The sequence below is a fragment of the Sorghum bicolor genome, chromosome 5 (assembly GCF_000003195.3).
Source record: "Sorghum bicolor cultivar BTx623 chromosome 5, Sorghum_bicolor_NCBIv3, whole genome shotgun sequence".
Taxonomy (NCBI): Eukaryota; Viridiplantae; Streptophyta; class Magnoliopsida; order Poales; family Poaceae; genus Sorghum; species Sorghum bicolor.
In genome coordinates, this window is record NC_012874.2 from 64945046 (window position 1) to 64961906 (window position 16861).

The following is a 16861-nucleotide window of genomic DNA, read 5'->3' on the forward strand; positions in this document are numbered from 1 at the left end:
CTCCTAAACAAGAAGACTAAACTGAACAATCTAAACAACAAGCAAGGTATACAAGTAAGTAAAGGAGTGGAGAGTGATTGTTATACCAACGTTGTAGAGTAGAGATATATCCAACCAATCACTCACAATCACAAGAGAATCCTCGGCAAGAGATGACACAAGATTTTTTACCGAGGTTCACTTGCTTCCCGGCAAGCTACTCCTCGTTGTGGCGATACACCCACTTGATGAATCACGAGCTAATTAGCAATCCAAAGCCAAACCCTCAGTGGGTGCCACACATCCACTCACAAGATGGGGATCCTCCAAGCCACGAGCAATCCACTAGAGTAGCCAATTGCGATCTCCCACGGGGAAGGCTCAAGAACCCCTCACAAATCACTTGGTGAGGCTCGAAACAATCTCCAATCACGAGCTCAACACCACCGCTGCTCCAAGCCGTCTAGGGCGTCGAGAAACACCCAAGAGTAATAAGAAATTCGTAGCAAACTCAAGAATCAAGTGCCACTAAATGCAACTCTTAAAGCAATGCACTTGAATCTCACTCAATCTCACTAGGATTAGCAAACAAGCAAGGAGATGAGTGGAGGGAGTGTTCTCTAGCTCAATGTATGCCTCAAGTAATCAAATGTGCAAGAGAGAGCCTCCCAAGCCGGCCACCAACTATTTATAAGCCCCCTCAAAGAACTAGCCGTTGGCTGTTTTCACTAGGCTCAAATCGGGGGCACCGGACGCTACTAAGTGGTCACTGGACGCTCGACCCCCAGCGTCCGGTGCTCAGAGGTAGGCCACGTGTCCTACTTGAATCCCGCGTGTCAGATTCTAACGATCACCTGCGCACCACCGGACGCTCTGTAGGTTCACACCGGACGAGTCCGATGCACACCGGACTCATGCGCAGAGAGTTTGTCAAACTCACGACCCCACCGGACGCTGGGCACCGGACGGTCCGGTGCGCACCGGACTCATGCGCAGAGAGGGTTGCAAAAACCCCTCACACCGGACGCTAACCACCGGACGCTACCAGAGTGCGTCCGGTGCTCAACCCTAGCAGAGTCAAGCTCTGACAGCACACCGGACGCTCGGGCCAGCGTTCGGTGCCTCCGCACTGAGCGTCCGGTGAGGGTTTCCAACTGAGAAACACTTCCGCGACTTCTTCAAATTTCCCACCGGCGTAATAGAAAATATACACTTAATTTTCTCAAAAGCGCCGAATCCCGGCGGGAGGGAGAGAGGAACCCACACCCCTCTCAAACCTAGGAATTCCACCTCCTTTGTAAATGTGCTAACACCAACAAGTGTCCACCACCAAAGTGCACGTGTGTTAGCTTTTCACAAACATTTTCCCAAAGGAGTTAAGTTAACACTTTACTAGATCCTAATGCATATGCTCAAGATATGGACCTAGTAGCACTTGATTCGAGAGATGACCGTGATTTCCCCTCTTGATAGTCGGCTATCTATCCTAAACCCGGTCAATCACTTCTCTACTCATCTTAGACCGGCAAAAGTAAAATCCTATGTTTATACCTTTGCCTTGATCACTTTGCTCCTCGTCTATCACCATGATCTTCACTTCATGCTTCATCCCTTTGTGGTCATGTGGCCACCTTTCCATGCCACCATGCACCTTCATCATATGTGTTGCTATGCCTAACTCAAATCACTTAGACACAAGGCATTAGCAACTTAGTGTCATTAATTACCAAAACCAAACTTGGGCTTTCAGCATCTCCTATCTTCCACTGACTAGAAGGTCGAGAACAAAAAGGGAGGCACCTGTTCGGATAAATATAGAGTCCACCTCTTCAATTACTAGCTTTATTAGATGGGTAAATAATAAATACAAATTCCCACCGAAAATAGTAACTCCCCTCGTTCTTGTCATTTTTATTTGCTTATATGACATGCCACTTCACCTTGCTAGCGTGGAACTTAGCCTGTCCCGGACACGTCGGCACGTGCAAATACTCTTTTCCTGGTCGCCCGGCCGCCGCGTTCCCCGAATCCTCCGCAGCCTCAACACCCAAGCCTACTCTGAGGACACAACCCTTCTGCACTGCCGGTCTCGCAGACCACAGTCCTCGTCACAGGCTCCATGGGCTACTTTGACCGGCCACTACGTCATCCGAGAGCTCCTCCGTCGAGGCCACTGTGTGCTCACCGTGGCTTGGTCCTGGAGCCTCATCCGCGGCCACAACTCTCACGATGACATTGTCGCTCCTCAAGTTCCAGCGCACCAAGCTCAAGTTCAAGGAGCAGCTGGCCGCAGAGATCATGCAAGACCCCACTATCAGCCACTATAGGCGCACGGACCATCAGTGGTCCGGTCTGGCAAGCTGGTCTAGGCGCACGCAATGGCCATTCAACGATCAGTTGCCAGTGACCGTTGGAGGAACTAGACCTAGGTGTCTAACCTTGTTGGTGCGACAGCGATCTCCTGTTGGTGGCGGTTGGCTATGGTCGTCCACGATGTGATTGGTTTGGGCTTGGATGTCAGGGTTTTTTTTCGCGAACAAGGCTGAAGGAGCCTGTATTTCATTAAGAGGCGGAGAAGTGTTGGAACTTATAGTACAAAGCCAGCTCAAAACAGATGGCGAGGCGCCAAACGAAGAGAGCAAGCAGCCACCTAAGCACCAGAAAGACAGTGCAAAGCAAGTAAAGAAAAAAACAGCTTAAGGCCTTGCTAGACCCTTGGTGTGGCGCCTTTGGTAGCACGTTCTTCGTTGGAGGCATTGTCGTGACTCGTGAGGCTCTTTACTCTCTAGGAGTTTGGTTAAAAAAATCTTGGTTCTCCTTTTGGCGTTGACAACATCTATGGACGTCGTTCCCATCATTGGAGTCATCGGTGTGGAAAACATACTCCCCCTGCTAGTTTACATCGCTTGTTTTCTTTGGTGTACAAAGTGACATTTGAATGTTGTTACTTCCAGTGTTCGTGGTTATTGTGTTTCTTGTGGCGGTAGTTTTGTTGTCACCTCCATCATGAGGTTGTTATTTTCCCTTTCTTTATTTATTGTAATTGCTTTTTGTCAATTAATATATGCCCTACATACTCATGTCGGTGGCTTAAACAAAAGATATGGTGCTAAGTGCAAAAAGAGAGGAGCCCTCAAGGTGCATCTTCTTGTCCTATGTACTCCCTCCGTATAGAATTTAGAACTCGTTTTGGACAAGCTTTGGATTAAACATTAAAAATATAAATCATCAATAACTTTTAAATTATTGAGTTTATAAATATGAAAATTATATGAATAGATTTGTCTTGAAAAATACTTTCATAAAAATATACATATATTATTTTTTAAAATATTTTTATAAAAATAAGAAGTTAAAATTGTGTTTTTGGAGACCGTATTGTTGTCCTAAACGACTTCTAAATTCTATCTAAAGGGAGTATTTATTTATTTATATATATATATCCTTTCTTGCGGCGGGGAAAAGAAACGGATTTGGGGAAGGCGGTCTCTGGTTTTCTTTCTTGGAGCGTGGGAAAGAAGGAGAGATGACGTCACGCACGAGCAGGGCAGGGACGGGACTGATCGAAGAAGGATTTGAAAATTTCGTCTGGAACCACCGTCCACGGGCCTGAACACCACTACTCTACAACTACAATACATTCCTTGCGGCAACGCAACGACTCGTGGGCTATACATTCGTTTGCGGCGGCTCGTGGGCTCGTGGCAGGTCCATCTGCAGCCAATTTCCCTCGACGGTCGCAGATGCGCGTGCACAGCGAGACGAGACGACTAAATATAGACGAAAATAAAAACTAATTGTATAGTTTAGTCGAAATTTACGAGACGAATCTTTTGAGCCTAATTAGTTTATGGTTGGACAATATTTGTTACATACAAACAAAAAAGTTACTATAGCAATTTTGTAAAAAAATTCCCAAGTAAATAAAGCGGTGGCAAAAGTGGTGCGTGCTCCTCTTCCTCTCCCGTACTGATCGAAGCAGGGGTGGCGTTTGTACTGCTGCTGTCACACGTACGGCTGCTGCTTTTTCCAGATGGCTTTGTGTTGCTGCTCCAGGCTCTCAAGCTAATGCTGCTGCAGGTTTGTTAGCAGTTGCATCAACGGCATCAACCCAGCGGTGACGCAACTGATGGTTACTGTAAAACTGATTGTCTGCTGAATATTCACACACTCCAGGGTAAAAGAAAGTCAGGCAAAGGAACTGTTGCTACGGTAGACTTGCAGAACCGTACCAGATGATGGAGCGATCGAGCCGGCCAGTGCTGAACTGCTAATCCTCATTCAATTCAACAATCATAATAGGAAAAACACTCAGTCATTTGGAATCTAATCTAAGGATCATAACAGCTCAATGGAAAGATGGAACACAGGCAATGAACATCAATTCAAAGTAACCAGAAGCACGAACTCATGGCAAATAGCTTCGGTGACGATTCGATTTCAGGCACAGATTGAGGTTCACATTCAACGAACTTGAAGCCGATCAGCACTGAGTGCTCGTGACGAATTACTGGGCTAACCATTCCCAAACCACTACCATGACAACTAGCATGACATACTATGATACTAGTTTCTGGGGAGACCAAAGAAGTATCAAGGCTTCACCGTAGAACACCCAAAGATTATTTACATTTTGTTTCCCCACAGTGATCAGACATAACACCTTCAGTGCGATTAAACTGCTTTGCAAGACAACGATCAGAATCCCCTCATTTATCCTGTTGTCACAGGCTTCGCCGCAGGCTCGACCTTCTGCTTGCCGAACACGTACCTACAACATGGCAGCATGGCACAGGCAGATGAGATTAGCCTTGAAACATGTCATAATCATAATTAGGGAAGCATCATATCTCAATAAAAATGATGACTATTAGAAAAATGCATAAGAAGCAGTATCAGATTAGCTAGAATGCTTGCCGAACAGCTAGCATGACTAGTAGCCAAATCGCTAGAATGTTGCTACACACTATTGCCCGAGATGGATCCCAACGGCATAAACAGGAACTTATTCACACAGGCTTGCCCAAAAAAAACAATAACACCACCATGTTTATTGAACAGACAGACTTAAACACAGACTTGCTAAATCTCCTATTCTCCATTATGCCATGATCAGTTCAATTCAAGCCCAAAAGAAAACGAGGAAAAAAAACACTACCATCACCATCCAATAAACTGGCTACTACAATACTACCAGAAATGTATTCCAACAGAACAGCATGGATCACCATGTTTGCTAAAACTACAGAAAGGATTTGAACATCAGAACATGCTAAATTGCCTATTCACCATCATCCATTCGCGATTAGGAGAAAACGAGCAAAATAAATGCTACTGCCAATAAAGCAATCTCTGATCGGTTGACAACATGACGAGTTTCTGATCACTTAGCGAAAATAACACCACTAACTGATACTATGCTGGCACTAGCGATGATTCAATCCAATGAACAACTCCATTCGCACAGAAAAGAAAACTGAAAAACAAATACTAGCATTCTGATCTTACCAGGTACAAGTTACCACAACTAGTTGCACACAACAATATGTCTCAACTCCCAGTCCCAACCAGGCAGGCCGGAGGCACAACAAGCAAAGTAGTACACCAACAAATAGCTAAGTACCAGAAGAAATCCCCAAGCAGTAGAAACCATGCATGCACATCATAGAACGAACGGGATATCGAGAAGAGATGGATGTGCACAAGAGACATTACCAAGCCGCACTTCCGGTTGAAGTAGTTCTTGAGGCTGATCCAGTGCTTTTACATGGGCAACAACTGGTTAATGCAGTAGCTTTCTCCCCCACCGTCTTCTTGTAGCATTTTTCCTGCACCTCTGGCGCCTACAACATGGTACATGCAGAAGAGATAGGGAAGCAGCTCAATAAAAATGATGTCTATTAAGTAATAACAGAACCTGGAACAATAAATTCTACTGCCATTGCCAACAACATCTAGCAATTTCTGAGACTACCATCACCATCCAACATGTAGATAGGATTGACACAGCACAATGCAAACCATATCTACAGACAATGCATAATATAAGTAGTAACAACTTTATTAGCTACTCAAATCCAAACCACAAGAGTACTACCATCACAAATCCTAACAATTTACACCGAAACAGAGAGCACCAAAACACCACTAACATGGAAACCACAGTAGATAAAGTTAAATGCAACTAAGACTGCCCAGTTACTCTATGACAAGGACAGTTAATGTTATTGTGCATTTGCTGGAGGTTGGTCCAGGTGTCCAGTACAAGTGAAACATGTAAGTTCATTATCCATTTCAAATCATCTGCACCTGATTTTAGCTCTGAGCACAAAACCAATTGATTAGCTAGCAAAATAAATGCTACTACCAATCCAGCAATCTCTGAACGGTTGACAACATGAGGAGTTTCCGATCACTTAGTGAAAGTAACTAACTGGTACCATGCTGGCACTAGTGATGCATTCAATCCAACGAATAACTCCATTCGAACAGAAAAGCTGATCCTATACCAGGTACAAGCTACCGCAACTACACACACAACGAATTTGTCCCAACCTGGCAGGCCAGAGGCACAACAAGCAAAGTAGTACACTACCAAATCACCAAGTAGTAGAAATCATGCACGCACATCATAGAACGAACGGGATATCGAGAGAAGAGGAGAGGGGTGGGCGCAAGAGACATTACCGAGCCGCATTTCCCGTTGTTGAAGGAGTTCTTGAGGCAGATCCAGTGCTTGTTGTGCAGATCTCCTTGAGCTGGTTTGAAGTAGTCTTTTGCGGTCTCCAGGAACGTCAGCATCTCCGGCTCCTACAACATGGCACAGGCAGAAGAGATTGTGAAATAACAAGCAGTAACAGAACCTGGAACAATAAATTCTACTGCCATTGCCAAGTGCCAACAACATCCAGCAATTTATGATCACGAGAGAACACTACGAGTTTCTGATCGCTTACCAAAAAAAACAACATTACAAAAAATGGTGACATGCTTGTACTAGCGATGGATTAACTCCATTCCAGCGGGGAAAAAGCAGCCCAAAAACAAATACTAGCATGGCACCATGACGAAAACCGTGATCACGGGACTAATTAAACACCGCAACAAATTTGCCACAAGCCGCAGGCAGATCACACAGTAGCACACCACCGAACAGCTAAAACCATTAACCCGTACACATCATCCAACGAACGGGATATCGAGAAATCACGCGGGCACACATCATCAAACAAACGGGATATCGAGAAGAAGAGAGGGGCGGGCGCAAGAGAGAAGAGAAATTACCACTAACATGTAGATAGGATTGACACAGCACAATGCAAACCATATCTACAGACAATGCATAATATAAGTAGTAACAACTTTATTAGCTACTGAAATCCAAGCCACAAGAGTACTACCATCACCATTCTAACAATTAACACCGAAACAGAGAGCACCAAAACACCACTAACATGGAAACCACAGTAGATAAAGTTAAATGCAACTAAGACTGCCCAGTTACTCTATGACAAGGACAGTTAATGTTATTGTGCATTTGCTGGAGGTTGGTCCAGGTGTCCAGCATTCATCTAGTGAAACATGAAAGTTCATTATCCCATTTCAAATCATCTGCACCTGATTTGAGCTCTGAGCACAAAACCAATTAATTAGCTAGCTATCCATGAAGTATCAAAATGAAATGGTTTCTCTAAATCCATCTTGGTGCTTTGTCTCTGCATTCAACCGTTACTTGTAGATCACAAGTCACTACCTCATTTTGCTCACTGGAACATATCTATACTACTAATTGACAGGTTTCTGCATTCAAAAATTTGACAGGTTCTTAGTTCCTACTGCATTCAGTATTTTCCCCCTCTATATGCAAGTAGCTTCTCATTATATGCCATATATATGCAGTACTGCTACGAAGTAGAAAAAATAGAAATACGGCATAATCGCAGACAGATAGAGAGATTACATAAATCAGTGCACTAGAGAGCTAGAACTCCATTAGATTCAAGGAAGCAACAGATAATCTATATACTTGATATGCATACAGCAACAACACAGGCCTGTATTCAATCTAACGAATAACTCCATTCCAAACCCAAAAACAAAACTAGCACAGTAATCACAATGACGAAAACCCTGATCACGAGACTGATTGAACGCCTACCAGGTACAAGTTACTGGAACTACACGCACACAACAAATTTTCCGCAAACAGGGAGGCCGCAAGCAGAACACGCAAGTAGTATTTCACCAAACAGCTACGAACCAGAAGAAATCACGAGAAATCATGAAACGAACGGGATATCGAGAAGAGGAGAGGGGTGGGCATTGGGCAAGCGACATTACCGAGCTTGAGGCCGGTCCAGTGCTTCTGAGCGGGTATCCCATTGAAGTGGTTGGCGTCGCCTCACCGAGCGAAGGCACCGAGGTGAGGGGTCGGGTCGCGGCGAGCGCGTCGCAGGCGACGAGGAGGCGCGCGTGCTTCTGTGCCGATATTTGGTTGAAGTAGTACTTGGCGGTCTGCACGAACGTCGCCCCCTCCACCACCGTCTTCTTGGAGCACCTCTTCGTCTCCGCCTCGAGCAGCGGCGCGGTGAGGGTCGGTGTCGCGGTCGTCGCCTCTTCATCCCTCTCCGTCGGATCTCCATCACCAAGTGAAGGCACCGAGGCGAGGGGGCGCGTCGCGGCGAGCGCGTCGCGGGCGACGCGGATGTGAGGCGTCGCCGCGGCACACTTCGCTACATCTGCGCTCCTAATGTCGGAGCATCGCCTGGTGATGCTGACGCTCCCCAACGGACTTGAAGCGATTCCGGCACCGCGGGCATTCGAAGCACTGGTTGTTCTGCTCCCGGAACATCTGCCGGTGGACAGTTTGGTAATGCGGCTGCATACTGCCAGGGGCGATGCAGGCAACACCGCCAACGGTGCCCTTCTGGAATGCCTCATACAAGCAGGCAAGGCATGGGTATCGGCCCTTGGGTGCTGCTTCACATGCGGCACGGACGGCCTGGTCGAAGAGCACCGAAGGCGATTTGGGCGCGTCGCCGACGGCCTCTGCAACAGAAGCCCCGGGCACCTGCTCCCCATCTTGACGGGCCGCATCAGCGTCCATGTAACGGAGGGCTTGCTAGATTTGGAACTGGCTGGCGGCGGGCGGCGGGCGTGGAGCGGGACGGGGTGGCTCGGGGAGCGGGAGCGGGACGGAATTGTGTGTGTCTTGTGGGACAAGAAGGGGAGCAGAAGGGGATGAGCAGTTTGGCGTGGGAGGACTGGGGGAACGGGGTTAATATAGAATCTTTCTCTGCAACAACCGAATTTTTTGCCCTCTCAGATATTTTTTTTGTCTATGTATTTACCAAGGTTCTGGAAACTTCGGTACTTTTGGATAGGGATTAAATCTTTTGACCGGTCAAACTATTCAGATTTTAACTAATATTTGACGGGATTTTAGACAAAATTTGATCAAAAAGCATGGAGATGAAATGAACTTATTGTAGCACGGTAAGTTTGCAATGTTAGACCATCTTCAACAGTTTGACAAATCACTTTCTATCTATAATTCTTTTAACAAAATAAAAAAAAACCCTCTACAAGAGTTTGATATTTCAATTCTCCATCTTTTCCAACTTAGGCCTTGTTTACTTCCCAGAAAATTTTGCAAAATTTTTCACATTCTTCGTCACATCGAATCTTTAGACGCATGCATGGAGTATTAAATATAGACGAAAATAAAAACTAATTGCACAGTTTGATCGAAATTGACGAGACGAATCTTTTGAGCCTAATAGTCTATGATTGGACAATATTTGTCAAATACAAACGAAAATGCTACAGTGTCCATTTCCCAAAATTTTTCGGAACTAAACAAGGCCTTACATATCTCGTTGTTTAGCGCGTAAATATACGTGTGGACTCCGCGCTTGGCATCGGTCTTGCTTAATAGGGCTTTTCGTTCGTTTAGCGGGGTTTTTCATTCACCTAGTGGGGCTCTTCGTTTCGTTAGTGGGTTTTTGGGTTTTTTTAAACAAATTTTGCCAAACTGTTAGAGATGCGTTTTTTTCCTCTCTATATTATTTTGGGATTTAGTAAACAATAAGATTTGAAAACAAATTTTGCCAAACAGTTGAAGATACTCTTATAAAGATAAACCCCACTAGTTATTTCTCTTGCCATGTAAATTGTTCACATCAACATCTACTAAAATATGTTACTAGCACATTCAACTATCTTACCATGCATTGTGTCCACATCAGATCCATTAACATATCCAACTAACCCATGTCATTATGTCTTCATTCAAGCTATTCATATTAGCAAACCACATCATTTATTAACATATATTGCTACATTATCAACACTATATTATAGATTCTTAGTGATTAGCATTTTAATATATTTATATTCCTTCTTCATAGCCACGACAAAGCGCGAGGAATCCTCCTAGTTCTATATTGAAATTAAAACTTGTAGGCATGTTTGATCTCTAGACTTAAGTGAAAAATTGAATGAACTCAATTTTTTGTAGTTGTTTTGGACCTCACCAAAACGGGTGAATTTCACCTAAACTCTGTTAATTTAGGCTGAATCCCATAACCATGGTGTTTACACTGTCTTTTTGCTACATTTGCTTGTCTGAAAAGCCATGGTTGAAAGTACTGTTTGCTGATTTATTGTGAGAGAAAAGCACCGCTGGCTGCAAAAAAAAGTACGACTTATAAGATAAGCGAACAAGCCAACGGAGCCATATTTGCACCTTTTGTTACTATGGACCTATTTGGCTGGGCTCATCTCCAGCTCCGGCTCTAGCTCTTCTAGAGTGATGTAATTTCTGACGACACAACTTCATTTTCCATGGATTACATATCCCAAAGAAATATATGCCAAAATTTTTAGTAAAAAATTCAACTTATTTTAATGGGTTGCAAATATAACATAAATATATGTCAAATTATTCATAAATTTCAGAACAACTTATAAGTTGTTTACAATTTGCGGTGGGACCCACCCTCCCGAACCTTAGGCCTTGTTTAGATCCAAAAAGTTTTTGGATTTTGACACTGTAGCACTTTCATTTTTACTCGTATTGGACAAGCATTGTCCAATCATGAAGTAACTATGCTTAAAAGATTCATCTCGCGATTTACAGACAAACTGTACAATTATTTTTTGTTTTTATCTATATATATTTAATGCTCCATGCATGTGGCGTAAGATTTGATGTGACGGAAAATCTTGAATTTTTTTTGATTTTTTAGGTGAACTATAAACAAGGCCTTACCCTTCCCTTACCTTCCCTTGAGGGAGCCACGTAAGCATGATGACGTACGGAGAGGGCCGGGTCCTAGGCCTTGTTTAGTTGCGAAAAAATTTCGGATTTCGCTACTGTAGCATTTTGTTTTTATTTGACAAATATTATCTAATCATGAATTAATTAAGATCAAAAGATTCGTCTCGTGATTTACAATCAAACTATATAATTAATTTTTGTTTTCGTCTATATTTAATGCTTCATGCATGTGCCGCAAGATTCGATGTGACGGGAAATCTTGAAAACTTTTTAAATTTCGGGGTGAACTAAACAAGGCCCTAGCTTAGCCCACCACTAGCGAAGCAGCTGTTGCAGCTGCCCTTCGCGCCGCCGTGGACCCGGATACGCCATGAGTCACCGCTTCCCAGGTGGCCAGGTGGTGGGGGTAGCTAGGGCGCCGTCCCCAGGCGGTACATAAGAGCAACTCCAGCAGGGCCCCTACTCAAGCCCCAATAGCTAAATATGAGTGCCCAGACTAAAAACATTACTCCAGCAGGGCTCCTATTCTAGACCCCATATTTGGCTGGGCACCCATATTTCTCCCTCGGACCCCATTCCTGTTGGCCCAACAGGACAGCCCCCATCCTCCATCGCATGTCCTAGCCCCAGCGTATGCTCCCTCTCTCTCTTCCCTTGCACGTGCATCACACCCTACCGTAACCGGCTCGATGCTCTCATTGTATCCCTATCCAAATGAAGAAGAAAGAGGAAGAAGAAAAAGACAATGACGAGTGAGTCTCTTCTGTCATTCTCTCTGGAATAGGTTTGGGGGCTCAAATTTAGGTGCTACTGTTGGAGTTGAAGCAAAAAAGTAGAGCCCCAAGAAATAGGAGGAGCACCCAAATTAAAAATAGAGGCTTAGTTTTGGGGGCTACTGCTGGAGTTGCTCTAAGCGGCGGCGGAACTGCTTGGCCTGCCAAAAGCGAAGCCGCGGCGGCTGCCCTTCACACCGTCATGGACTCGGGCCTTGTTTACTTCTAAAATTTTTTGCAAAATAGGAATAGTAACACTTTCGTTTGTATTTGATAAATATTGTCCAATTATGGACTAACTAGGCTCAAAAGATTCGTCTCGTCAATTTCGACCAAACTGTGCAATTAGTTTTAATTTTCATCTATATTTAATACTCCATGTATACGTCTAAAGATTCGATGTGACGAGAAATGTGAAAAAATTTTGAACTAAACAAGGCCTCGGAGACACCGTATCCCCGGGTATGGCCGCCTCACGCGGGTTCCACGCACCGACGATAGGCGGGTGGTACCTAGGCGGCGGCAGAGGCAGCGGGAAAATCGATTGCCAACCATCAGGCATAACAATTGTCCTAATATAAAATTCGTTGGTTAGAAAAACCAATTAGGTTTAAGCTTAAAATCAAATATACTATAACTCATTATCTGTTCGCTATAGAACTATCTGAGCAGTACTTTTCAACGATTTCCTTTTGCAATAAATCAGCATAAGCCACACATTTAAGCAAAACAAAGTCTACGTTTAATTTGAATCTATATAAAATATGTGAAACCAATTTAGATCATCAGCTTGTTTATTCCTTACACTAATTCATTACTCCCTCCATCCCATATAAACATTTGACTTTTTTAACCTCAAATTTGACCACTCAAAAAAATTATATAAACATAACTAAATTCAAGTCATTCTTGAATAACTGTTATTAATAAACCAAGCCACGACAAAAGAAGTGATATTTTGCAAATTCTTTTGAATAAGACGAGTGGTTAAACTTAGTGTTGAAAAAGTCAAATGTTTTATAATTTGAGATAGATTGAGCATTATTTATATAAAACAGATAAGTTCGTTTACTATAACCCTAATAAATATTTTTATAGTGCAGTGGTCTGGATATCATTATCTTTTGGCAAGGTCTATGATTAATTGTTAGTTTTCTTTTTGCTTTTTTTGTTTTCCGTGTAATACTTGGGTGTGACCCATTTTAATTCGCGAACCTATGCATGAGCTTATTTGGCTGAAAAAAAGAGTGAAGTCTAATGGTATCAGATATATTGGGTTGGGATACTCTCACTAGCCATTTACTAGTATAATGATTGTACTGCCGCCACGGCTTTATTTTAGGATGCACATAAAAACAAACGTGTTTTCTCCTAGTTCAACTTTTATACAATTTTATTTGATCATGTATACAATCTAGCAAACACTTTTACTTAAGAAGGCATAATAAAGTTATATCTCGCATTAACCATCTAGGTTACATTATTCTACCTAAGTCCTTAAACATGACTTAGAGATCTTCAAGGAAGCTATCAAAGTATTCATTTGCACAACTCTTCAAAATATTTGGCAAGAATTACACCCCCAGTGAATTTTATAGTTGTGCATAAGGGCACTCACAATGCAGACTCTATCATGGAGTCTAAAGTTATTTATTACCTCGAACAATGTGGACTTGGAGTCTAAATAAGACTTGGAGTCTTATTTTTTCTACCTCTTTCTTCAATAAATATGCTGCCACATCAGCAAAATACCATAAATAATATGTAATTAATTGTCTTGGACTCTGTGATAGAGTCTTGCATTGGGAGTGCCCTAACAGATCTTGCCCATACTAACACTACGACACACATTAAATGCAAAATTAATTCTATCAAGTTTGAAGTACTTAACTAATTGTGCTTTGACAATGTTGTTTTCATAGCATTGAAGTCAGCACAAATTCAACAATGCATTGCATAAACTAATGCTACCCCAAAGAATATATATATGTGGAAAAATAACCTTCAAGTCACTTGACACGAAGCAAGAGATAAAAATAAAGGGATATAAAGGGAGCCGCCTATGTAGGGAGAACCACGTGGCTTAGCAATGGCATGGTAAAACAGAAAAATATACCAGAAATTCTAAGATGGGTGGGATTCGAAACTGTACACTCTCTTCTGTCATCATTCAGGTGTTACACCAGTAGATGTTTAAAATTGATGGGCACAATAGATGTGGTTTTTTCCTAGTTCTTTCTCACTTAAAGCCCCCAAACCGCTAGTTTAATAAGAGGAGAATTCTTAATAGTTTTGCCTGCATTTGGGTGTCTATCAGTCTATGTATCAGATATAGAGTTTGTTCTTGGGAACAAGAGAAAACATGAATCATATCTAAAAGTAAGTCCTTTCATATCAATATTAAACCCAGAAAAAGGTTCAGCAAATAGAACACCACAAACAGCTGCTCTCGGGAGTCCAACCTCCAAACAAGAATGCAGCAGCGTGCTCCTCATTCCGTTTGAGCGCTTGAATTACAGATGCCCTGTGAAAATCAAGGTCCACAAGTTATTTGGGCGCGTCCCCGACAGCCGCTGCAACAGGAGCGACGGGCACATCCTCCCCAACTTGATGGGCGGCATCATCGTCCATCTAACGGAAATGGCGGGCGGCGGGCGGCGGGCGTGGAGCGGGACGGGGTGGCTCGAGGAGCGGGACGGAATTGTGTCTTGTGGGACAAGAAGGGGAGAAAGAAGGGGATGGGCGGTTTGGTGTTGGAGGACTGGGGTGGGGGAACGGGGCCCTGTTTAGATTTGAAATTTTTTGGCCAAAGTGGTAAAAAAAATTTATGGTCAGAATACGTGAAAAATTTTAGGTGTTTAGTTTGGTAAATTTTTTCTGACATAACTTGGGCTGCATGCATTTGCATTTGTCATTGGTGGGTTTCTATGGGAGTGCGTGCACAATTGCAGCCCAAAATTTTTTGGCCCCGTTTAGTTTTCAGGCCTCAATTCCACAAAATTTTTTCTCTTTAGGCTAAAAAATTTCAAATCTAAACAGGTGCTAACATTGTAAATATAGAATCTTTCTATGCAACAACCGAATATTTTAGCCCCGACATTTTTGTCTATGTACTCTAAAATGAGTAATATAATCCGTGACTAACTTATAAAAAACATTAATATTTATAACATAAAATGAGTATCTAATAAAAATACATTTATGATAAATTTAATGGTATTAATTTGATACTAAAAATATTAGTGTCTTTTTCTAAAAATTCGGTTAAAATTTTAAATGTTTAACTTAGTATTAGAATTGAAGCTTTTAGGGTCAGAAGAAGTATTTACCAAGGTTCTGGAAACTTTGATAATTTTGGGCCGAGATTAAATCGTTTTGATCGGTCAAACTATTCAGATTTAGGTACTGTTTAGTTTATCAAGGAATGCAAAATACAAAATACCAACTACTTTGGAACAATGAAATATAAAATCATAAAATTTTTAGGGCTATGTTCAGTTCCATTCAAAATATCAAATTTTCAGGGTTGGGTGGGGTTATTGAAGGTCCTTTTGGGTTTCTTTGGCCTTTTAAGGCTAAAATTTAGAATGCAAAATGGAAACCATTTTGTCAAAAAAAATTAAATGATGTTTAGTTCCATTATGCAAAATGGTGAGTCAAATCTAAAAAAATGACTCAAATAGAGAATTAAACAGACCCTTAGCTAATATTTGATGAGTTTTTGGCCAAAATTTGATAAAAAGCATGAAGATGAAATGAACTAATTATAGCATGGTAAGTTTGCAATTCTATTGAAATAAGAACTTGTAGACATGTTTGATCTCTAGACTTCACTGAAAAATCGAATTAACTCAACTTTTTTTTTTGCTGTTTTGGACCTCACCAAAATGGGTGAATTTCACCTAAACTTAGTTATTTCAGGCTGAATCCTAGAACCTTGGTATTTACACTATCTTTCTGCTACATTTACATTGTTTGTTACTATATTTACAATGTTAGCATCAATGTAATTTATTGGATAGAGTGATATAATTTGGGATAACATAACTTTATTTTCCATGGATTATAGATCTTAAAGAAATATATGCCAAAGTTTTTTGAAAAAAAATTACAAATTATTTTAATGGATTGTAGATATAAGAGAAATATATGTCAAATTATTCACAAATTTCACAACAAATTACAAAATGTTTATAATTTGCAGTGGGACCCATCCTCCCCAACCTTACCCTTCCCTTTCCTTCCCTTACGTGAGTCACATAGGTATGGATTAAAACGGATTAGATAAGGATGGATATAACTGATATTATATTTATTTTTATATTCTGCCTGGATTCTGACTCAAATACGTATAATGTCAACCATGCACTTCACCAAGATCAACCTAGTTTTAATATCAAACCCAAAGGAACAGTAGGTAATTTATGACCTAGCCTGTAACTCCTAATCTAAGGGGGTACAAACAATCTAGAAAACTATTGAGAATGAGGAAATAGCTAATGTACTCAGGTTCGGTAAACTTTTTATAATATCGTCTTATCGGACAAGTAACCCGAATAGGAGAAGAAACAGAGTAATCTCCTACCAGGCACCTATAAGTCTATCAGTCCTATCAACGGGAAGCGGACTACATAGGATTCAATGTAGCTATAAAGTCACCTACGCGAGCTACCACTGTCCGGCTGATCAGGGGACATCTACAAGCAACCATAGCCCAGACACCACGTCTATGCTACGAATCACTTCTCCGACCTAGGAACTACCCAAATCGAAGTACTCAATATAATATGAGTTGCAAACCAAAAAACGAATAAAAACAAGTTGCTTA

General features: G+C 42.0%; 1 protein-coding gene across 1 annotated transcript; it reads right to left on the reverse strand.

The window, feature by feature from the left end:
- LOC110435991 lies at nucleotides 4332–9085 on the reverse strand. The gene is made up of 5 exons (XM_021462125.1): nucleotides 8965–9085; nucleotides 8320–8864; nucleotides 6667–6789; nucleotides 5695–5822; nucleotides 4332–4750 (listed from the first exon to the last, which is right to left on the reverse strand). Exons 1-5 carry the CDS (start codon nucleotides 9083–9085, stop codon nucleotides 4693–4695), a joined length of 975 nt encoding a protein of 324 aa, XP_021317800.1. The 3' UTR covers nucleotides 4332–4692.

What these genes read in the sequence shown, in the direction of transcription:
- LOC110435991 (XM_021462125.1), bottom strand. Translation starts at nt 9,085, where the DNA reads ATGGACGCTGATGCGGCCCGTCAAGATGGGGAGCAGGTGCCCGGGGCT. An exon ending in CTGGACCGGCCTCAAGCTCG is followed by an intron (nt 6,790 to 8,319) that starts GTAATGTCGCTT and finishes GCCATGTTGTAG; the next exon opens with GAGCCGGAGATGCTGACGTT. An exon ending in ACAACGGGAAATGCGGCTCG is followed by an intron (nt 5,823 to 6,666) that starts GTAATGTCTCTT and finishes ACCATGTTGTAG; the next exon opens with GCGCCAGAGGTGCAGGAAAA.